General features: G+C 44.7%; 1 protein-coding gene across 5 annotated transcripts in view; it reads left to right on the forward strand.

Moving 5' to 3' along the window:
• TSPAN11 (tetraspanin 11) overlaps positions 1–25,111 on the forward strand; it is a 191,439-nt gene that overhangs the window by 53,727 nt on the left and 112,601 nt on the right. For all 5 annotated transcript variants that reach the window (XM_034785256.1, XM_034785247.1, XM_034785238.1 and 2 more), the window contains one exon: positions 11,227–11,418. In XM_034785256.1, the coding sequence (XP_034641147.1) occupies positions 11,227–11,418 (192 nt within the window). The remainder of the gene's footprint in view (positions 1–11,226; positions 11,419–25,111) is intronic.

Consider the following 25,111-nt stretch of genomic DNA (forward strand, 5'->3'; position numbering starts at 1 on the left):
ATGCCTGCGGGAGGTCCACCAGTCCCGTGGATTTGGCGGCAATTTGGCGGTGGGTACGCCGAAGCCGCAGGACCGGCAGACCTCCCGCAGGCATGCCGCCGAATCCGCAGGACTGGGGACCTCCCGCATGCCTGCCTGCCATGTTTGGGGTGGCAAAAAAGCTAGAGCCGCCCCTGGTTGTAGATCCTTGATGATGCGCTGGAGAGGTTTTAGTTGGGACTGAAGGTGACAGCTAGTGGCATTCTGTTACTTTATTTGTTGGGCCTGTCCTGTAGTAGGTGACTTCTGGGTACTCTTCTGTCTCTGTCAATCTGTTTCTTCACTTCAGAAGGTGGGTATTGTAGTTTTAAGAATGCTTGATAGAGATCTTATAGGTGTTTGTCTCTGTCTGAGGGATTGGAGCAAATGCAGTTGTATCTTAGAGCTTGGCTATAGACAATGGATTGTGTGATGTGGTCTGGATGGAAGCTGGAGGCATGTAGGTAAGTATAGCGGTCAATAGGTTTCCGGTATAGGGTGGTGATTATGTGACCATCGCTTATTAGCACAGTAGTGTCCCGGAAGTGGATCTCTTGTGTGGACTGGTGCAGGCTGAGGTTGATGGTGGGATGGAAACTGTTAAAATCCTGGTGGTATTCCTCAGGGGCTTCTTTTCCATGGGTCCAGATGATGAAGGTGTTATCAATGTAGCGCAAGTAGAGTAGGGGCATTAGGGGACGAGAGCTGAGGGAGCGTTGTTCTAAGTCCATAAAAATGTTGGCATACTGTGAGATCATGCGGGTACCCATAGCAGTGCCGCTGACTTGAAGGTATATATTGTCCCCAAATGTGTGACTCTTGTAGATTACCTGGCCCACAGGATTTGTTGGAGTTGAAATTTATAAATACCTTGGGCTTCAGTCTCAGGTTTTGATTATCTCAGGTTCCCATTATTACTTCATTATCTGGACACTCCCTCAAGTTACCATCTAAGTAACACATCCTAGAAAATATAAGAACATAAGAATGACCGTAAGGGGTCAGACCAAAGGTCCATCCAGCCCAGTATCCTGTCTACCGCCAGTGGCCAATGCCAGTGCCTCAGAGGGAGTGAACCTAACAGGTAATGATCAAGTGAGCTCTCTCCTGCCATCCATCTCCACCCTCTGACAAACAGAGGCTAGGGACACCATTCCTCACACATCCTGGCTAATCACCATTAATGGACTTATCCTCCATGAATTTATCCAGTTCTCTTTTAGACCCTATTATAGTCCTAGCCTTCACAACCTCCTCAGGCAAGGAGTTCCACAAGTTGACTGTGCGCTGTGTGAAGAAGAACTTCAGAGTATCAATTCATATGTTGGGTTACAAGTACTTAAGTAAGAGTTTGGTAGCAACTTCAATGATTTCAAAACTAGCTGCAGATGTTTTTCAAATTTTTGGTGCATTTCGGGGGTCATTTAATTAGTTTTAATCTACCTGAAAGTGCTCTGTCAAAGTGCTGGAATTTTGTGGTATTAACATAATCAATAGCTCTTTTCTATTCACACTGGGTTCCATCTGTTTCAGAATGTCATGAAAGTATCTTGCAATCTCCTATTAAGCCTTGCCAATTATTTTCTCTTCAGATTGACTGTTTATGTAAAAAAATTAATCTGTCAATGAAAACACGCACCCTTTTGGCCTGCATTCATAAAGGTTAAATAGAGTTGCCATTGATATTGTGTTAAATGACTGGGCTATTTTGTAGAATGTACATCTTTATACTCAATGGACTATTGCCCTAACATAGCCAGTGACTTAAGCAAGTGCATAACTTCAACCCTGTGAACAATTACATTGATTTCATTGAGGTTTATACCAGCTGAGAATCTGGCCCAATAACATAGTTCAGGACCATCCCCTGCCTTTGTGGAGTAACTACAATGGATCACAATGCAGTTTTTAAACTTGCTGCCTATAGAGTAAATTACCCCCTTCCTCAGCAGATGAAAAGGATGCCAGGTGCAGATCCATTGTGCAATGGGTGAGGATAAGTTTTGGGAGGCTGCCCAGGGGTGCAAAGTGTGAAGCCCTATTCCTTGGGGACTCCTTATGCAGCATCACACAAAGGCACATGAGGATGGGAAAAGTGTGGGGCCAGGAGATTCAGCACACTGAGGTTGCAGAAGACTATTTCAGCTGTTGGGCTAAAGCACTCTCCATGGAGCCATGCCACATCCTGGCAGGGAGACTCCCTCCCAGGGCCGGCTCCAGGCACCAGCCCAGCAAGCAGGTGCTTGGGGCGGCCAAGGGGAAGGGGCGGCACGTCAGGCTCTTTGACGGCAATTCACGGCGGGTCCCTCGGTCCCTCTCAGAGGGAAGGACCTGCCGCTGAAGTGCCACCGAAGAAGAAAGCGGCACAGTGGAGCTGCCACCTATCACGACTTTCCCCCGCCCCCCCGCTGCTTGGGGTGGCAAAAACCCTGGAACCGGCCCTGCTCCCTCCTCACCCCATCTGCCCAGTCCAGCTACTCATGTGGGGTGCTGAGGATTTGACTTATCATGTCCGCTCATACCAGTGCATTTTAGAAACGGTGGGTCATTATGGAAGCTTTTATCAGCCATAAATAGGCAAAGTTTTAAGTTTTGCCCTTCAGTAGGTTTGACATAGCATCCCCCCCCAGGAGGCACAGAGGAGAGATCTATACCATGAACGCATATAGCTAAAAGTCCTTAAGACTTCAAATAGAAAAGTGAGACCCCCTGAAAGAGCACCATCAGCAAATCTGGGATTGTATACGGAGAACAGCATTAAAGAGATCCAGGGAGACGCAAGACTTGAGACCATGAAAATTCTTGTATGAGTGAAGCATGGCAAATGTTCTCAAATATGCTATTTACAGAGAAAACAACATAACATTTCCAGTGCTTGAGGGAAAGCTGCTCTGAGTGCTTGGTGTGAGCGGTCAGTTTTAGCTAAAGCTACTGGAGTTGGCATAGGGCTCTCTCAGGACACTGAGCTGAGCTGTAGTTAGTACAGCAGTTAGAATGGTTAATATTTTGAATACTAGTCATTGCTCGAAGTGCGTGCAGGGTTCCAAGGGGAGAGATTGCTTAACAGAATCAAAAAGTCTTCCTTTGCTGCCACAGGATATAAGCAACTCCCATGGAAATCAGTGGGAGGATCAGGCCCTCAGGGGGAAGTTAGCTGGGATTCTAGTTCAGGCAGCAGCAGAGACATTTTCAGCTTGTAAGGGGAGGCATCAGCTGTGATACGTAACCAGTTGCCAAAGTGGGGTAGAGGAGAGGGGTGTCCAGGCCAGTGCAAAGAAGGAAGAATAAGACACAGCGCAGTTTGCTCTCCCTCCTAAAAGATGGCAGCCACCAGGATGTTGTAGACACCTGTTAGATTGGAAACTCTTTGGGCTGGGGGGGGGGTGCTGTCTTTTTGTTCTGTGTTTGTACAGCACCGGGCACAAAGGGAAGCTGATCCATGACTGGGGCTCCTAGGTGCTACACCAATACAAATAAACAATAATTAATAAAGGCTACAATCCCACAGGTGCTTAAGCCAATCTTTTTCTTCTTTTGAATATTAATATCTTCTGTTTTTTATACAAATTCATCTGTTTCTACAGCCCTTGTTAAATATTAGTTTCCCTTTAAGCCAGAGGTGGGCAGACTATGGCCCACGGGACCCTCCTGCCCGGCCCTGGAGCTCCTGGCCCCTCCCCTGCTGTTCCCCCTCCCCCGCAGCCTCAGCTCGCCATGCTGCCGCCACAATGCTCTGGGCGGCTGGGCAGCACAGCTGCCGAGCCGCAGCCTGACTCTGTGCTGCGCGGTGGCATGGCTGGCTCCAGCCACAGTTGCGCCACCAGCCACTGGAGCAGGGGGGATGGGATAGAGGGCAGGGGAGTTTGGGGTGGTGGTCCTACCCTTGAAATGCTGCCCCCGACAGAGGCGGCGGAAGGTCCCGCCCCCGAAATACTGACGACAACCAGGGCGGCCGAAGATCCAGCTGCCGCGGTCGCTGCCCCCCAAATGTTAGTGCCCTAGGCAACCGCCTAGGTCACCTAATGGGTTGCGCCGGCCCTGGGTGTGGATAGGGGGCGGGGTTGTCCTACAGCAGGGAACGGGAGGGTTGAATGGGGGCAGGAGTCCCAGAGGGCAGTCAGGAAGGAGTGGGGGTTGGATGTGGCAGTGGGGGGCAGTCAGGGGCAGGGGTTCCAGGGCCGGTCAGGGAGAAGGGGTGGTTGGATGGGGCAGGGGTCCCATGGGGGGGGGCATTCAGGAACGAGAGGAGGGGTTGGATGGGGCGGCGGGGGGCAGTCAGGGGTGGGGGTTCCAGGGGGCAGTCAGGGGACAGGGAGCGGGGGGTGGGGCAGGGGTCCGGGGGGGACCATCGGGGAATGGGGGGTTGGGGGCAAAAAGCAGGGGGGGTTGAGTGGGCTGTCAGGGAGCAAGAAGCGGAGAGGGATAGGGGGCGGGAGCCGGGCCATGCCTGGCTGTTTGGGGAGGCACAACGTCCCCTAACCGGCCCTCCATAGAATTTCCGAAACCTGATGCAGCCCTCAGGCCAAAACGTTTGCCCGCCCCTGCATTAAACAACCCCGAATAATGCGACACCTGGGTATAGCCTACCCAATCTCACATGCTACCTCTGTAGACAATTGCATTATCCTCCTTTAAATCTCTCCTTAAAACCCACCGAAGCCATGTTGCCTACAAAACACTTGAGAATGGCTAGGCAGCTGAGGGAGGTGAGGGGAGGGAGGTGATTGCAGCTTATTTTGCTGTTCGCATCTGTCTCATGGTTACCTTGTGCTTCTCCCTTCTGATTCTTGTTTACTTATTGTCTCGTTTTATAGCTGGATTGTAAGATCTTTGGGGCAGGGACCAACTTTTTGTTACAAATGCGTACAGTGCCAAGCAGAATGGGCCCTAATCTCTGCTTGGTGCCTCAAGTAATACAAATAATAATTAAAATGTCCTCCTCCGGTGGCAGGAAAACCATTAGCCTCTACTTTTGGCAAAGTGCTGCTCCCGAGTTCAACCAAACCTGAGTAACAAAAACAAAAGTGAATAATAGCCACAAGGTAAATATACAATAGCTTCTTCCTGTGCCCCACCTTCTTGCCAACTGCTGCTCAAAACTCACTCCCTCAGTCTTGCATTCCACTCTAGACAGCCACTCCTGAGCTATCTACTCCTCCCCTCAAAAGATGAGAATTTACAAAATTTGCTCTATGATATGGCTCTCACTATTTTTTGTTTTATCCCTCATCCCTGCTTTCCCTAGCCCCTTTCTTTGTCTGTTATCTTACTTACACTGCAAGGCCTTTGTGGAAGGGAATGTGTCTTTTATTAATCTCTGTAGTGTAAAGGAACATGCAAAGCTATGGTGCTACATTGATCAAATCTTGCACAATTCTACTTGATCTGAATGAGTCATTCTGGGGTTTTGTTTTCGCTGAGGGATAATTATTTTTGGGAGTGGGTGAGTAAAATATCTGATTTTTCTCATTAATATCACTCCAGTCAACCTGGCAAAGGATAGGCAAGTTGATTTTGTTCCTGGACTAGTTCATTTTCATGACAGCTTTGCTCTAGGCTTCTACAAATGCTTATTAATGATTGTGAGCTCAGACACAGGAGGGGCTGCAGAGGAGGAACTTGCTGGATTATTTTCTTCCCACAGTTCCCTCCCTTCTCCTTCCATCAACGGGTGGGATTTGTTTCTTCTCCTCTGTGGAAGAGTCACATGTCCATTATCGTCTGCACGTATCCATTTAAGTACATGAAATTAAACTAGTGTAAAATTTGTGAGAGAGGAGAATCAGGCTCAATTACTGTGTCCAGTTGAAACTGCAGAGGGAGTTTAGAGAAGCAGAATGTAACTGTCCAGAGCAGGGGAGCTGGAACAATTTTTATAGAGGGGGTGCTGACGGCTGAAACCATGTATTTGGGTTGTTATTGCACCTTCAAGCAGAGGGTGTGGTAGCACCCCTCGTTCCAGCACGTATGGGCCAGAGTAGAGTTGGTAACATCATCACAGTTGCACAGTTTTTAATTTGTTGTCTGTGATTATCTTAGCACCTGGTAGCCCTAGTCATGGACCAGAACCCTATTGTGCTAGGCACTGTGCAAACATAGAACAAAAAACCAGTCCCTGCCCCCAAGCGCTTATAATCTAAGTGTCATACAGTAGACAAGAGATGGATACAGGCAGACGGGGGAGCACAAGGAGACAGTATTAGTCAGCATGACAAACAGTGGTCTCAGCACACCAGCAGCCTAATCATTATCAGGCTTTTTTTGTTATCAACATGGGAATGGAGAATTTTGAGGATGCATTTGAAGTTGAATAATGATATTGCTTTGCAGATGTTTACAAGGAGCTCCTCCCAAGTGTGAGGGGCAGCATGGGAGAAGACACGAAGATACTTGTTTCAGAATTTTACAAGTGGTCAGTGGAGGCTGGCATCATGGGTCTATTGGAGGCAGAAGCTGACATTTTGGTAATGAATGAGAGAAGATAGGTAGGATGGGGATAGACCATGAAGACCCCTTAAAATGAAGACAAGTATGTTATGGTGAGATGCAAAGAGAAGGGGTGACATAGGCTAGGGATATCATCTTTGTAGCACCATCCTGAATGGATATGAGTGGGTCAAGATTGCATTTGTTGAGGCCAGATAAAAGGATGTTGCTGTAATTGAGACATTAGATGATGAGGGCTTGGACAAGAGTTCTAGCTGTGTGGATGGCCAGAAAAAGCCGTATTTTAGAGATGTTTTGTAGAAAGAATCTGCAAGATTTAGACATAACTTGGATGCAGACCTAGAGTGAGATCCGAGTTGAAAATAACACCCAGGTTGTGAGCCTGAGTGACAGGCAGGATGGTGTCCGTAGTGGTTGAGAAAAGAAGTGTGAGAAGGGCTTGGAGGGGAAGATTGAGCTCTGTTTTACCCATGTTGAGCTTGAGTTGACAAGAAGCTGCCAGAGAGACAGGCTGAGATGTTCATTTGGACAGAAGACAGGTCTGGAAATCTGTATGTCATCAGCACAGAGATTGTAGCTGAATTTGTATATGTGGCTGAAATTATGCAGCAATAAGATGTAAAGGGAGAAGAGAAGGGGACTGTAACAAGGTTGGGACTCACCACCACGGCGCCTCCTACTGGCTGTCTCAGGAATTAGCTCAGTCCAGTGGAGCGTCCCCTCTCGGTAGTATCCCGCCCGTCGTCTTGCCCTAGGTTGGCTTCTGAGCCCACGTCGCTCACCAACTCGCGGCGTCCTCTTCAGGACCACTGCCCTCTGGCAGTGCCCCTCAGTCCATCCACACCCCCTTCCGGGGTCGGGGGGGGGTCAATCAGCAGTCTCTATGTCCAGCCACCGTGGTCAACCACACCCCCCAAAGTCTAATCCCTCTTGTCAGGGATCTGGCGTGGTCTACAATGACCGCTCCCTACGGCCAATGGCTGGGTGTACTGCAAGGGGGGAAGGGGAGAACCCAGGCCTGCCCACTACTCTGGATCCCGGCCCAGGGATCCTCTGGCGGCAGCCTCGCTGTCCTTCTCTCCCCTCATCTGTCCGCTTCCCTGGGCCGCTTCCCCTACAGCCCCTTGCACCCGCTAGGCCCTTCCCTTCAGGGCCTGCAGGCCTCAGGCTAGAGCTCCCTTTTGCTCCCCGAGCCTGGCCAGCACTGCACTGTCTGCGGTGCTAGTCTCCCTGTTCTGGAGACAGACCTTCCCCTGTCAAAGGCCTGAGACAGACTGACTGCTCTCTCCCTGAGCAGCCTTTTTATAGGGCTCAGCCTGGCCCTGATTGACTGTCTCCAACCTGGGCCCTGATTGGCTCCCAGTAAGCCCTTCTCCCATTGGCTGTGCGTCTGCGCAGGCCCACTGGCCTGCCGCAGCCCATACTCTCAGGGAGTGGGGCAGCCACCCCACTACAGGGGCCAAGACAAAGCCCTGTGGAACACCCACAGAAAGCTGAGGGGGGAATGAGAATTACCGAGGTAGGAGAAGAACCAGGAAACGAAAAGAGTAATGGATGCCAAGGAAGGATGATATGTTTTTTTTTAAGAAGAAGAATATGGTCAGTGGTATTGAAGGCAGCTGACAGGTCAAGAAGGATGAGAGGGGGTTCTGCTTTTGAGCTTAGCTAGGAAGAGGTCATTAGAGACTTTGGGAAAAGCAGTTTCAGTGGAGTGGAAGAGGTGAAAGCTGGATTGGAGAGAGTCTAGAATAGAATTGGAGGAGAGGAATTCCAGATAGTGAATATAAACAGCACATTCAATGAACTTAGAGAGGAAATGGAAAATGGAGATATAGCAGTAGGTGATGAAGCAAATGGGGTAAAGGGTGGCATTTTTTAAGATAGAAGAGACTAAAGCATGTTTGTATTGTGAGGAGAAAGAGCCAAAGAAGCATGAGAGGTTGAGGAAAAGAGTCATGGGGGATGAGAGTACGTATGAGGGAGATTGGGATGGTGGTCACTGGGGCAAATGGAGAGATTAAAGGAGGACAGCAGACGAGACACTTCTGCATCTATGACAGGAGATAGGGTGGTGAAAAGGCAGCTGGAATTGTGGGCATGGGATTCAGTTAAATTGGAGAAGTACAGTTGTTTTGCAAAAACGATGGCAGAAATGAAGGAGGAGAGAATGAATTTGTACTGGAGGAAGTCGGCCTGGTCACAGGATTTCTGCCAGACACGCCCCGCAGCACGTGACCAGGAGCACAGGAAGTAGCTATTGGGGGTGAGCCCAATAGGGCTGGGGGCTGGCAGGGCAGATCTTGCAATGGGAGAGAGGGCAAAAGAGTCAAGCATGTAGAAGAGTGAAGTACAGAGAGAGTTAACAACCGTATCAGTGGAAGAGAGGGCAGGGAGGAGAGGGCTGAGAAGAGACAAGAAGTCATCAGTGCTGATGGACTGGAAGTCATGGAAAGGCCAAATGAAAGGGCATGGGGAGTGCTAGTGGGTGATGCTGAAAGAGCCCCGGTGATGTTCAGAGAGGGGAAACTCAGCAACAGAGAGATCAGAGAGAGCAGTGCTTGGTGAGGACCATGTCAAGTGAACATCTCTTTTGGTGAGTGGGAGAGTTGAATCAGCATTGCCAGTTGAATGAAGAAGTGTGGGGGAGGAAACTTGTAGCTAAGTGGTCAGAGGGGTCATCCACATGGAAGCTGAAGTCACCAAGGATGAGTGTGGGAGACTGTGAGGAGAGGAAGACAGAGAGCCAGGAGTCAAAATCAGAGAGGAAGGCTGACGAGGAGGAGCTGGGCAGATGGTAGAGATGGACATGGAGTGGGGAGAGGAGAGAAGAGTCAGATACAGTGCTGTTCAAAAGAGGAGAAAGGGGAGGAACAGAAGATAAGCCCAACACCCCGTCATGGCCTCATCCAGGGCAGAGAGTGGAGAAGGAGAGGACTCCATAAAAGAGTGCAGCTGCAAAGGCAGTGTCAGCTGAAGGGATCCAGGTTGCTATGAGAGCTGGGAGCTGGAGGGAGTGAGATATGAGGACGTCCTGGATTGTTGTGATCTTTTTGGGTATCGAGTGTGAGTTCCAGAGACAACGAGAGAAGGGGGGGCATGGGCATGAGGTTAGGAATGGTGCCATAAGACAACTGGAGGTGGTGGCAAGGATGAGTGTAGGAGGAGGAGAGGGTGGGGAAAGAGGGAGAGCCAGGAATAGAGCAAATGTCACCAGACTTTAGGAGAAGGAGACTGAGGAGGATGTGGATGTGGGACCTGGATTTCTGCTGCTGGGAGAATGTGGGATGGAGAGGGGAAGAGGAGCAGGTAGAGTTGATTGGAACTGTGGAGGGTTGAGAGTAATAAGGATATTTGTTTTAGCACCTTGTTCTCTATCTGGGATTGAATAGATGCATTTTCAGACAGCAAAATGCTAAGATACACTAGGAAAGACAATACATTTGTAGTGGGGAGAGTGGATAGTTAGCATTATTAAAACAAAATATACTGTGTTGTTGCTTATGAGTTTTAGCCAGCACTGTGCTTCTTAGAGCTACATGTGTAAGACACGCTTGTCTTGTGGAACTTCAGTCTGTTCTGCAGTGCAGGGTTTCATGGAATAGTTTCCCCAGTTGTTAGGTTTTCTTTCGTGGTAAACACTGTTCTAATTATTTTAATCACTCAGTTGTCAAACCTGCACTGTATAGTTTTAAGTGGCGTGGAAAACAAACTTCTTAACTTTTAGTGGATTGGTAAGTAAACATCATTGGGACTAACCAGTTTCTTGAACTTAGCGGGGAAGCACATATTTGGGCTGGGGGTATTGTACTGGGGAAAAAATGAGGATCTATAGCAAAGTGAGGATGGGTCAGTTAGGGACTCTTAGACTGAGCTGGTTGTCCTTTGAATATTATTATACGACCCAAAGAACAGCAGCAGAGTGAAGACAGTCTGTTTATTCATAACTATACCATAGATAGGTGCTCTGATACCACAATATGGATTCAGGATTTAAAAACAAGATTAGATTATTAGAATAAGTCTATTAATTAATCTTTTTAATTATTTGACCAGCTCTAATAATAAAAATAACATTAGGTGCTGAGCCATTATGTCAGTTCCTGTGTTGCTGTTACCAACAGCGCAGGAATTGCAATAATGGACTAGCTTCTAATCTGGTCGTGGTGTTTTTGATGTTGTTGCCATTTTCTGATATCAGTGTCCCATTCTGAAAGTGTCACCCTTGTGGTAATCAGTAGCAGAAATCCATGGCCTTGAAGGTCAGCTTTGCGGTGGAGAAGAAATCAGTGGCATGGAAACTGGTTATATACTAAACTTAACTTTATTTACACATGTACACCTTCCCTGAAATGATATAGTCAAACAGTATGCCAGTCAATCCCCTCTTCCAGTTATTTTAGCATAACATCAATGGCCAATTCCCATTGGGAGCAACTCTGCCTCAAGAATTGCCTCTGATTAGAACCCAGGGCACAGAGCGAACTCTCCTGTTACTCATACAGCTCCCTCTCTCCCAAAATTGCCTCTTCACAAAACATTGTGCAACTGAAAACTAACAGCAACACATAATGTCTTCCTAAGTGTCAAAACTTGCTTGCACACTAAGAACTTGGAAGACTGTGTAACAGCACCACCTGATGACTCCTAATTGCCCAGATAGCTGAAAACGAGATTAAGCAAGATACAAGTTCTAAATGCAAGATTAAAATATTTCGAAGTGTGGCTTCACTGTGTACATTTCCTTCTCCTTGTGTGCCACAGGTGGGTGGTGCTGCAGTGATGGCTGTTGGCATATGGACCCTTGTTGAAAAAAGCGACTATCTGAATATCCTGGCATCTAGTACATTTGCCGTGTCTGCATACATCCTGATCTTTGCTGGAGGTCTTGTGATGATTACAGGTTTTCTGGGATTCTGTGCAATCATCAGGGAACAAAGGAGCTGTCTTTCCACAGTAAGTAACTGGATTTTATCTTTCATGGAAGCAGACTCTTACTAATAAGGATCTAATAATCCCTCTGTTGAAGAAAAAAGGGCAGGTACAACATTCTGCTAGTGCCTTTACTTGGCCTGGAGGTGGACTATGGCATGAGGAAGTGTATCCTTTACCAAACAAGCAGCATCTTTTGAGGGTGACTTCCCACTATGGCAAGCATTTTCTTTTGTATTTGTGATACGATTGAAAAACTATTGCTGGATACCCATGCAATAAAATCAGCTAAAGCAACTTTTAGCAATTTTATCCAATCCAGGTTGGATTCAGAAAAGCTCTAAAGTTACTAGTGAAAATGGACACCCAAGGCCTTCAGAAAAGTGCTGACTGCCACATCCAAACTCAGTGTTAAATGACAGCAGAAAAATTGCAACTTCTTTCTCATCTGTTTTGTTCCCTATTTCTATCCAAAACTTCCGTAACAAAAATGTTTGTATTGCTTTTTACTTCGGTTCACTCTGCAGAGCCAATATAGCTCAGAGGGAGGAAGTGGGAATCTATTCTGGCTTGTGCATTATTGATAGAGTTATTTACTAAATGCCAATTAAATGGCCACTCAGTTACAGCTGGGCAAACCCATTGGTGACAGAGGAATTGCACAGGTTTCACTGAGGGCATGATCCGAAGACAATGACTTGCACATGTTCACTGAAGTCAGAGGCAGCAGAAGCTCTCTTTGAGTGGGGGACGGAGGTGCATAAGGAAACCTAAACAAAGCACTGTACTAAGCATAGCTACTGGGGAGAATCGGGGCAGAGAGGGGAAGGAAAGGTTGGAGCTCTGCATGCTAAGCAAGGGGAGCTCCTGAGACTTGATGGAGGGAGATCAGCCAGCTCCAGGCTGGGAAGGGAGTTCCCAGTGGTTCGTGTCCCTCTTGCCAGGGTAGCTGCTCCTGGCTCAGTCACATCACCCCAATTTCTACCTGGCCTGATCCCAGATATTGCAGTGGCCAATCCAGCCCTTCGGGATCCTGGTCTTGCTTCCACTCCAAGAAGCTGCAAAGCCCTACCCTGCCTAAGCAACCTGAGCATGTGCAGTGTATGGAAGATTGCCGCACACACATGCAGTTTACAGGGAGCGCTGTTTCCCAGAATGTGTAGCAAAACAACTCACGGAGGCAGGAAACATAGATCAGCCCCCATGATACTTCCATTGATGGTGGGCTAGCGCTTGCTGTCCCCTCACCCCCCAGTTTTACCACCCCTGATTGAAGTCATAATTGGGCCACCAGAATCTTTATTACTGATTCTGTGCAAGAAACAAAAATCCCAGCTTGCCTGTCAGACCCTAGGCTGAGTTTGCAGCGCTGGTAGTTAGAAAAACTACTTTTTACTTGCAAACTGAGCACATTTGCCTGGAGTCACTGAAAGACCAGAAACATGGCACCCTGCAATGGTATTGTCGGTCACAGTGTCAGTTTTTAGAGATAAACCATGGCTTAAGAGCTGATGTTCCTGGTGGAGAAGTATAAAAGGAAATTAGCAGTTTATATAAGTGATTAAACACCAAGTCAGACTTGAGTGGTTCATAGACCTTGGGCTGGCTGTAAGGGTGGATGTCAACCTACAAGAAAAATTCGTTAGTAGAAGTTTGTCCAGCAGTCTCCATTCAGTTTTGCGAAGTAGTATCATAGAAGTGTAGGACTGGAAAGGACCCCGAGAGGTCATTTAGTCCAGTCCCCTGCACTCATGGCAGGACTAAGTAATAACTAGACCATTTCTGACAGGTGTTTGTCTAACCTGGTCTTAAAAACCTCCAATGACGAAGATTCCACAACCTCCCTAGGCAATTTGTTCCAGTGCTTAACTACCCTGACATGAAGTTTTTCCCAATGTCCAACCTAAACCTACCTTGCTGCAATTTAAGCCCATTGCTTCTTGTCCTAACCTCAGAGGCTGACGAGAATAGTTTTTCTCCCTCCTTCTTGGTATTGTCTTCACCAGACAAAACAAACTCAATTTTTTTCAATCTTTCCTCATAGGTCATGTTTTCTAGTCCTTTAATCATTTTGTTACTCTTCTCTAGACTTTCTCCAATTTGTTCACATCTTTCCTGAAATGTAGTGCCCAGAACTGGACACAGTACTCCTGCTGAGGCCTTATCAGTGCAGCGTAGAGCGGAATTACTTCTTGTGTCTTGCTTACAACATTCCTGTTGATAAATCCCAGAATGATGTTCGCTTTTTTTTTTTCAACAGAGTTACACTGACTCATATTTACCTTGTGATCCACTGTAACCCCCAGTTCCCTTTCTGCAGTACTCCTTCCTAGGCAGTAATTTCCCATTTTGTATGTATGCAACTGATGGTTCCTTCCTAAGTGGAGTACTTTGCATTTGTTGTTATTGAATTTCATCCTGTTTACTTCACACCATTTCTCCAATTAGTCCTGATCATTTTGAATTATAACCCTATCCTCCAAAGTCCTTGCAACCCCTCCCACCTTGGTATCATCTGCAAACTTTGTAAATGTACTTTCTATGCCATTATCTAAATCATTGAGGAAGATATTGAACAGAACCAGACCCAGAACTGGTCCCTGCAGGTTTCCACTTGATATGTCCACAGTTTGACTGTGAACCACTGATAACTGCTCTCTGGGGATGGTTTTTATGCATCCACCTTATACTAGCTCCATCTAGGTTGTATTCCCTAGTTTGTTTATGGGATGATCATGTGAAACACTTTCAAAAGCCTTACTAAAGTCAAGATATTACACATGTACATTCAGAGATGAATCCAGCACAGAGCCCTCTCCTCTCTTAAGGCCCTGTCTGCTGGAAGACCATCAAAAGTCCTGCCTCTACAGTGGCTGAGAGGGTTTTTCCCTAAGCATTCTGCCATTTTCTGAAGTTCCTTGGGATTGCAGTGAGCCTTTCTCTTCCCCTCCCCCCCCCACCATCCTTCCTTTTCCGTTTCCCTCTTCTCACTCCCACATCCCAGGGCTGCCAGATATGTTGGATCTACTTCTCATTTCCACTAAGGCCCCTTTACACCTACATTTGCTTCACAACCCCTTTTCACCGCCAAAGCAGTGTAAAGGGGCCTTAGTGGAAATGAGAATCAGATCCATTATCTCCAGAGGAGGCATTTACAAGCGTGGGGGACAAATTTCTTATAACATAAATGGTTACTCTGGAAATAACAAAGAGTGTTGTGACTTCAGGGAGGCAACAAGTAGCAGGAGCAAATAAAATTTTAAGAAATGAATATGGGAATTTTCATTAGGTATGTCAGAGGGTAGCGACCCACTGAAGGAATCAGGGCAAGGCCCAGCTACCTCTAACAGGGCTCCAGAAGGGAGAATGAGGCAGCTCAGGTTCACCTGGGAGTAGTTAACTCACTGAGTAACTGGGAGGCTGTTAATTAGGCAAGGAAGCATAAAAAGCTAAGGACCTCAGTTAGAGGAAAAGCATCCGAGGAGACAGCTGGCTGATGGAGAGACAAGGGATTGTAGAGCGAGGACCCTGCCACAGATTGGTGAGACTGTTCCAGGCAAACTCAGAGCTGGCCTACACGGGAAATTATATTGGCATACCTGTCTCTCTGGTGGGTGTGAAATATCTACAGCCCTGAGAGATGTAGATCGGCTGACCTAACCCCGAGATAGACGGTGCTACTGCAGTCCTTAACTGCAGACATACCCTGATTCTGTAAAGAGGGAGAAACAGGGCAGGAGACTGGGGAAGACTACAGAGGTAGGAAGTAGCTCAGGGAACAGCAAGGGACTGAGGAGGACTGACTCTGGGTGTTCCAAACAAGGGCCTGAGCTGGAACCCAGCAGAGGTGTGGTTCTGGGTTCCCCTACCTACCCCAGCCAGAGACGGTTGGAGAAGAAACTCTAAACCCAGGAGTTTCTAGCCCCTACTAGAGCCACACTCCACTACAAGGAGATACTCTGGAGACCATAGTGCCCCTTCTGCAAGAAATAAATAATCACAACTGGGAGGGGAATACAAGTAAAATGTGTTTATATTAATTCTAGCTCTCCAAAATTGGGGTATAATTCCAGAGTCAGAAATGAACAGGAGCTGATCTAATTAATCCATAACTCTAATTATTCAACTTTTTATTTATTTTATGTCTCATGGAACATCTGGAACATCTGGGTTCACCTGTGCAGCAAATTATATGAGCTCAAAACAAAATTGTTACTAAACAGAATGAACTTCAAAATTATCCACAAGATGTTAATGGTTCTCTTATAATGTGACAGTGTCTCCCATTCACATGGACTTTTTAACACTTCGTTCTGAATTTTATTGCATTATTTAGTTAAACTTAGGGCCAAATCCTTAAATGCCTATTCAAATAAATCTCCATGAAACACAAAAAACTAGTTTTGTGAAAAAAATTGAAATTTCAAAGTTGTTTGTACTGGACCAACTTTTCATTCCCCACCTCCCAATTTTTTTCGTGACTTTTTAAGACACTTTCCCCCCAAATGTTGTTGAAAACATTATCAGAAATAACATTGAAATGAATATTGATATTTTTTGTATACTGAAAAAATAGTTTGATACAATGAAAAATGTCAATAATCTGGATCATGGTTTTTGAACTAATTTGTGGGGGGAAGGGGAAAGAAATGGTTCATGGGGAAATGTCAACTATGTAAATTTGGGGGAAATCATTTTTGAGAAAAAGCCATTTTTCTCTGATTAATTTTTTTATTGATTTTCATATAAAACAGACAATGAAAAGTACAAAAAGGTAAATAACTTACAGCTTGTAAATGTTTCCAAATACTGTACATTTCACAGGATAGCCATAAAATTATGCAATTTTACAACTTATCAAATCTACAAGACCAGACAACACAAAACCAGACAACACTACGCAGATATAACATGTGAAGTGGTGGTAACAGTAATAAAATAGAAGAAGACACATAAATAAGTAGAAGAGGAAAGAAGGGAACTATGGGTGGGGACAGGGGAGGCGTTGGGGGGCAATGGAGGTCTCGCATTATTTGAACTATCTTTCCACTTTTTTCATCCAGATGTATCTAGAAATGGGGTCCAATTTTTTTCAAATTCATATAACTGCTCTCTACAGCAATAAGCTATTCTTTCTGTGGCTGTTAACTCTTGTTTGAAAAAGGTTGACCAGCTCTAGCTTTGAGTGATTAAATTCTGAGTAAGGACTTCCAGTTTAGATTCACTGATTTCAGTGGGGTTTGAAAGTGATCAGAAACTCTCAGGATCATGACCTGTGCTTATGCCCATGAAATGGCTTCAGTTAGATACAGGGGGACCCACTATAACAGCTTGAAAATAAGCATGGTGCATTGGCAAAGGTGAGCCAAATATGTCATACTGTGACTATTTTAACTGTAAGGCCATTAGTCATGCTTGATTACATATGGTTATCTTAATAAGAAGGATTGTATAGCAGCAGCGGCCTGGATTGTATAGCAGCAGCGGCCTAAGAATTTGTACAGTCACTGCTTACGGATACACAATTGAATCTAAATCTGAAACATTTTGTCTGCTAAAACGATGAAAGTGCTTAAGGGAAGATTTAGATTATGCTTTTTTCCTAATTGACTGCACTCAAACTGGATTTTCAGCAGACTATTTTATTTATAAAAGTTAATTCATTAATACTTCTTTAGCAATTTTCATTCATAGAACTCCAAGTGCATCACAAAGTGGGGGTGGAGGGCAGAGTATATTATCCCCATTTTTAAGGTGGAGCAACTGAGGCACAGAACAGTGAACTGACTTTCCTAAGATTTCACAGCAAGTCAATATCAGAGCTGGGAATAGCTCCAACGTTGTTTGACTCCTAATCGTGTGCCCTATATAATCACTAAGATGAGATTTCTCTCCACCCCAGAAAGATATTTAAAGGTATTGAAACCCCTGAAACAATCAGGAACTATATCAGTTACAAAACCAAAAATATATGTGTAGGTGACTCTCTGAAATGTACAAACAAGAGCAGAGGTATTTCACAGTATGGAACAGTTATTTAGTTAAATAGTAATTGACTGCTGGTTTTATTTCCCCAGCCTTAAAAAAACAAAAAATCCTTCTATAGAAAAGTCATCTTTCATTTCATTTTCTTTTCCATCACTCTTGTTTCAAATTTGAGCATTGACATACTACTGACACTCTGCATATTATAAAGGCAAATGAACTGATGAACAAACCTTGGCTGCACAGCAGTGCTCTGAGCCAAGATAAAATCTATAACTAATATGAGTAATGCATTGTACAAAAAGGCTGCCATATGGAGCCATTCATTATCCCTATGCATTTGTTATAACAGGGAGAGAGATGGGTACTCACCTTAAATGAGCCAAATTATATTTCAACCTATTGCAAGACTACACTGAATAACTATTAAAATGAAAGTCATAATGAACATAAAAGCAAATTGCCTCCACTGGATTTTCTCTAGCGAACAAACATCACATAATGATTGTCAAAAAAATTGGAAGCTTTTTCCGATAGATAAATTGCACCTTTAAGCTATGCAAGACTGACTCAAATCTTCTGGTGGGTCAAACAAGAGGATGGTTACACCAACATCCTCTAACTGTTGTTAGTGAGTTTAGGGCTGGTGTGACGTGCTAGCCTATTTGCCGCCAAATGAATTGCAGGTGCAAACATGAAGGTAATAATTAGGGCTGGTAAAAATGTTTCCATTTAAGCTGCTCCTTTTTTAGGAAAGCAGAAACTTTCACGAAACTAATTTTGTCAAAAACGCAATTTTCCCACTGAAAATTTTTACCAGCCCTAATTAGTACCTTCATTGGTCCTGCTAGTGAAGGCAGGGGGCTGGACTCGATGACCTTTCAAGGTCCCTTCCAGTTCTAGGAGATGGGATATCTCCATTATAAATAAATAAATAAATATTTGCACTTGCAATTAATTTGGAGGCACAAATAGAAGTATATGTGGTACCTCTAGTGCACCAACAATCATGCTGTGAAGAGGTATAAGTAATCAGTTTTGCAGGAGGGTCAGATGTTACTAGGACAAAATGCAGACACAAATGGGAGTCCACCCTTTTTGGAAATTAGCAGAGCTTTGTAATATCTGAAATGAAATCTGAGGTGGAAAGGGCTAGTTTTAAATTGTTGGTCACCAAGTAATTTTGTTTTTAAAATGTTTAGAGAAACAAGAAATGTCAGGCCAGCTCTACTATTTGTTCCTCTTACTGCCAACTCAGAGGTGTGGCTTTCACTATTTAGTTACAGGGAACACCATAGTTAAGACAAAGCAAAAGGAGCACAATTATTAACCATGGCTATCTTATTAAAGAAAGAAAAATAAAATATTAGACCAAACAACACACACAACTAAATACAAATGATAAACTGGTTACTTATATTACAGTTTATTTTGTATGCCTTTCTGTGGAGACCTTTAACAGAAATGACACATTTGAGTGTGTGTCACCTCTCAGGGACTTTTTTTTTCTTCTTGGTAAGATAAAACCAAAAATATATTGTTTTCCAAAATTATTGTGAGTTCATTTTTAATATCTTATAGTAAAGCTACGATTTTGTCACGGAGGTTGCAGAAGTCATGGAATCCATGACTTCCAGAGACCTCAGGGACTTCAGGCTGCAGTGGCTGGCAGCTACAGGGTACCCCTGCCACCCACGGGGGGCCCCCGAGCTCTCAGCTTCCTGGGGCTGCAAGAGGACCCCACAGCTTCTAGCTGCTGCGGGAGGTGGAGGCCCCTGGAGCTCCGAGCCGGGGCCCCACAGCTGCCCAGTCGCTGCGGGTGGTGTGGGGGCAGCTCTCCATTTTGTCACAGAATATCTGAGATAAAATCTTAGCCTTACTTATTAGATACTTAAAAGTGTTTAGGGATGGGCAAAATAATTTGTTTAAGGGCAAGTGAAACTTGTCTAGTCAGTAATAATAATCTAAACAATTTATGCTTGGGCAAAGTAAGTAATCTTAACAAAATCCCATGAAATTGAAGAAGATATGTAAATTAGTTACTTAACTCCTTAAGGGTACATCTACACTACAGCGGGGAGTCGATTTAAGATACGCAAATTCAGCTACGTGAATAGCGTAGCTGAATTCGACGTATTGCAGCCGACTTACCCCGTTGTGAGGACGGCGGCAAAATCGACTTCTGCGGCTTTTTGTCGGCGGCGCTTACTACCACCTCCGCTGGTGGAGTTAGAGCGCCGATTCGGGGATCGATTGTCGCGTCCCGACGGGACGCGATAAATCGATCCCCGAGAGGTCGATTTCTACCTGCCGATTCAGGCGGGTAGTATAGACCAGACCTAAGTGGCTTCTTCTATCTTAAGACAGTCCAATAACAAATATTAAGAATTTTTAATCCACTTATAGCCCACTATTTCTTTGTTTACCAATGTTTAGCCACTGTCACCTTTCCAGGAATATGTGGTTAAACCACCTGGTGAATAATAGGAGAAATTGTTAGTAACTTATGTTACGACAGTGTTTTCATAGCCCAATAAAATTATTATAGGAGTTTAAATTTCATTGCTTAGCAGTGTCTTAGTAATGTTTCTTTCACCAATTCATGTTGAAGTTTTGGAAGGGTTTCCCTTAGATTGGTTTCTTTTTGAGTCTTCACTGTGTAGAAGCAGAAAAAGAACTGACAGAAAGGAACTGCAATACATGACAGTTCGTTAGCAAGACTCAGGCTAACTATAACCCTGATAACGCGAGATTTGTAGAAGCGAGGATTGTATGAGGCAGGTGAGAAAGAACTGTGTAAGAAGTCATTATGACCTGGTATAGATAAGGTGTAGAAGACCTTGTGTAGATAAGGTATAGAAAATATTGTATGTTAGCAAGAGTCAAAACAAGTGAAGAAATGAGATATCAAGATGGCCTATGTATAAACAAAATGCAGCTGTCCCTCATTATTTCTGTAATGAAAGGTATAAATGCTTGCTGTAATTAGTTACCTGGGAGAGAGACCTGCTTAGCTCTCTCCCTCTGCACAATTGTGAGAGTTAATAAAGCATCTGACTTGCTGTACCTAAACAAAAGAGTGAGAACTCAGTTTTTCTCCGACACTGTTTTGTGTTTTTTATTCATTTATTGTGGCAGTGTGCTTATAGAGATGGACAGGATAAGTCACAGAGTGCATGCTGCCTTTGTAAGGTAGCAGAGGGTGTCTACCCTACATAACAGAACTCCACAAGCTTGTTTCTGCACATTCTGGTTCTGACATGAAATGTCTTCAGGCTTTTGAACCCCGTCTCTGTGAGTAATAGGGGCCAGATTTTAAAGCTATTTAGGCAAGGGAAATTGTGCTTCACAATTGTTTGGGGGGGTCAACAAACATGTGGACCAAGGGGATCCAGTGGATATAGGGTACTTGGACTTTCAGAAAGCCTTTGACAAGGTCCCTACCAAAAGCTCTTTTAAAACAAAGTAAGTTGTCGTGGGATAAGAGGGGAAGTCCTCTCATGGATCAGTAACTGGTTAAAAGACAGAAAACAAAGGATAAGTTTGTTTTCAGAATGGAGAGCAGTAAATAGTGATTTCCTCCAGGAATCTCTACTGGGACCAGTGTTGTTCAACATTATTCATAAATGATCTGGAAAAAGGGGTAAACATTGAGTTGGCAAAGATTGCAGATGGTACAAAAATACTCAAGATAGGTAAGTCCAAAGCAGACTGCAAAGAGTTACAAAGGGATCTCACAAAACTGGGTGACTGGGCAACAAAATAGCAGATGAAATTCAGTGTTGATAAATGTGAAATAATGCACATTGGAAAACATCATCCCAACTAGATATACAAAATGATGAAGTCTAAATTAGCTGTTACCACTCAAAGAGATCTTGGAGTCGTGGATAGTTCTCTGAAAACATCCAGTCAATGTTCAGCAGTGGTCAAAAAAGCAAACCATGTTAGGAACCATTTGGAAAGGGCTAGATAATAAGAAAGTAAATATTCTAATGCCGCTACATAAATCTATGTACACCCACATCTTGAATACTGCGTGCAGTTCCGGTCACCCCATCCCAAGATATATTGGAATTGGAAACGGTTCAAAAAAGGGCAATAAAAGTGATTAGGGTATGGAACAGCTTCCATATGAGTGAACAGAATGTTGGGAATCATTAAGAAAGGGATAGATAATAAAACAGAAAATATCATGTTGCCTCTATATAAATCCATGATACACCCACATCTTGAATACTGTGTGCAGATGTGGTCACCCCATCTCAAAAAAGATATATTGGAAATGGTTCAGAAAAGGGCAACAAAAATTATTGGGGTATGGAACAGCTTCCATATGAGGAGAGATTAAAAAGACTGGGACTGTTCAGCTTGGAAAAGAGATGACTAAGGAGGTCTATAAACGCATGACTGGCATGGAGAAAGTGAATAAGGAAGTGTTATTTACTCCTTCTCATAACACAAGAACCAGAGGTCACCCAATGAAATTAATAGGCGGCAGCTTTAAATCAAACAAAAGGAAGTAGTTCTTCACACAGTGCACAATCAACCTGTGGAACTCGTTGTCAGGGGTTTTAGTGAAGGCCAAAAATATAACTGGGTTCAAAAAAGCATTAGATAAGTACGTGGAGGATAGGTCCATCAATGGCTATTAGCCAAGATGGTCAGGGATGCAGCCCCATGCTCTGGATGTCCCTAAGCTTCTGACTGCCAGATGCTTGGATTGGATGCCAGGGGATGGCTCGCTTGATAATTACCCTGGTCAGTTCATTCCCCTTGAAGCATCTGGCATTGGCCACTGTCAGAAGACAGGATACTGGGCTAGATTAGATCATTGGTCTGACCCAGTGTGGCCATTCTTGCATTCACCTTAGATGCACAGAAGTGCTTAGTGGGATTTTCAAAAGTGCCTAAGACCCTATCGATTTCAATGGGGGTTAGGTGCTTGGCTCCTTTTGAAAATCCCATTAGACACCTCTCCGCATCTTTAGGTGCCTTTAAAAATCACACCATAAGTGTCTGTTGTGACTAAAACTGGTTTCCCATTTCCTCCAGTTAATGCTTTGTGTGTAGTTTATTAATTATATGATGTACTCGATGTTTAAAACAAACCCCTGATCAGTGAATTCCAAAGCTAGTGGCTATGCTATCTCTCAAGCCCAAAGATTGTTCAAACACTTATTTTTATGTGATAAAATAGCGTGTGCATCTCTAACTATTTGGAAGCGATGTAAAATTAGCTTATTGGTCATGTTAATCAAATTAGGAGTAAGTGACATGTTTTTTTCCAGTAATGGATGTGCACAGCAGTTTTGGGGCTTTAAAGATTAATTAATCCCCCAGGAGTGTGAAAATGTCGTCGGAAAGCCTATGTGTCAAATTGTCTAATTTGATTAGCTTATTTGAAATGGGTAAGGAAATTGCTCTTTCTTTGGGATGATGTGCTTCTGTTATAGAGTGATCTGTTTGAGTTTTGCACACTTGACAACGGCTTTAATGAGTTGCACTCTCACAATGAAGACTGTGTTTTATCACTGGATGCAGGAAGCTATTCCATCAATGCCCATCAGCTAGCTGAACACACAAACTAATTGTATAGCCATCTCCAGGCAGGCCCCCCAAAGGGTGGCTGTGTTGTGAAAAATGGCTTTGTGCAGTTCTGAGCATTTTGTGTCTCACTGATTCCTCATTAGATTTGCTCAGATTACAAACACAAATACTTTTTTCCAAGCCCCAGCATTTTCTACTTAAAATTTGAGGGCTCAATCCTCCACTATGTTGAGTTTACACTGGCAAAGAGGGGTGGCTGGGGACCAAAATGGCCCTCATGTAACCTAGGGCAGGGGGAGAGATAGCTAAAGGAGGGAGGGATAGCTCAGTGGTTTGAGCATTGGCCTGCTAAACACAGGGTTGTGAGTTTAATCCTGGAGGGGGCTATTTGGGGATTGGTCCTGCTTTCAGAAGGGGGTTAGACTAGATGATCTCCTGAGGTCCCTTCTAACCCTGATATACTATGAAGTGAATGGCAACTTTTTGGGGATCAGAGCCCCTTTATAAATGTTTATGGCCTGTTGTGAACCAGTAAATAGTTCGGGGGGGATGCACTGATGTGGTTTTGCTTGGGTCCTGACCCCAAAGGGTTTGGGTCCTGCTCAGATTCACCCCACAGTGGCAGCTCCTGCAGCTGCTGTGCTGGGGGGCTGGCTGGGCTTGGCTCTCCACTCAAGGAGTTGTAACCTCAAGGATTGCAGCGCCACTCAGGTTTGGCTCCGCCTCCCTGACTGAACCAAATTTGCATGGGTGGCATTGTAACCTGGCTCATGGGGTGGCAGAGCCACTCACTCAAATTTGGCTTATCTGGACTCCTGTCAGCATGAGAGCTGGTCCAAACCTAAATGGCACTGGGACCCCACAGGTTGCAGTGCCTGGAGTAGGGAGGTGAGCCCAGCCATGGGACAGGAGCTGCCACGCACCCCTTAGAAACATTCTGGCAACCCACTTTTGGCTCCTGACCCCTGGGTTGAGAAACCCTGACTTAGAGCAGCTTCAGGGCTGCTGTAAATCATGCTGCCTGCTCCAGAAACTGCATGGACCGAGGATCTGACAGCTTGCTGTGTGCTCACCCTGCCTGTCCCCACATGGGCATACCTGTCCCTATCTTTTCCCATCTCAAATAAGCCTTCTATGCCAAGATGACAGGAGGAAGTCTCAACTGCCCTCTTTAGGGCAGCTTTCTGGGTACAGTGCAAAGCAGCCAGAACTGAAGCCCAAGCCTGAGCCCTGAAAGTCAAGCCTGGGTTCTTTCTGACTCATGCATCATCGCTATTAATAAAAGATTCTGCAGACCAGATGCTGGAGTCACTTTACAATCTTAGTTATCTTCAAATTCTGTCTTCAGTTATACCTTTGTAACCCCATTATCTTTAAGAGGATTTTGTGGGTGTAAATGACTCTGAGGGCAGAATTTGGCACTAGAATTGGAATTTGGTTATCAAATCTGTTTGTGATGACAGAATAAAATCCAACTCCATCTCTCTGAGCTGTGTTGTCTCTGAAGGGATATCAGGAGTGAAAATTTATTAGGGTCTCTAAAGTGAATAAGTGCTACTCTCAACATACTCAGGAAGCAGATGTTGAGTACTAACGTGCTATTTTTACATAACCATTTTCAGAGCAGAAGCATACAGTACTTTAATACAGCCTTAAAAATTCTCATTCACCCACCCACCTGGAATGAGTAATGTTTTTTGACATATAAGCAAAATGATTTTCTTTCCATTGTTATGGTAAGGGTGGAAGAGTAGATTTTTATAGAATGTGCTTAAACTGTGAGAGAGGTTAGACACTCCTGGGGACTCTGTATGGGAGAAATGACTTGGTGCTCAACAAGAGCACACAAGCAGATACCAAGCTAGCTGCATTGCAAGTGTTTAAAGCCTAGGGACTAGGTACTCTTTTCATTTCATAGCCCAGAGGGAAGTCTGTTGGTTAAATGACCTCCTATGAGGTCATAAGGAAAGTCAGACTCCTAAATCATGAGGTTCAGTAACTTGGGAACAACAGCCACAAATACATCATGTGACTCTTGTAAAACCATAGTCTGAGATGGAAGCTGTGTTCACACCTCCTTATCCAGCCGAACCAGAGTTAGGGATATATTTGTAGCCCCAACAGTTAGGGTTACCATATTTAAAAAATAAAAAAAGAGGACACTCCACGGGGCCCTGGCCCC

The sequence above is a fragment of the Trachemys scripta genome, chromosome 1 (genome assembly GCF_013100865.1).
Source record: "Trachemys scripta elegans isolate TJP31775 chromosome 1, CAS_Tse_1.0, whole genome shotgun sequence".
Taxonomy (NCBI): domain Eukaryota; kingdom Metazoa; phylum Chordata; order Testudines; family Emydidae; genus Trachemys; species Trachemys scripta.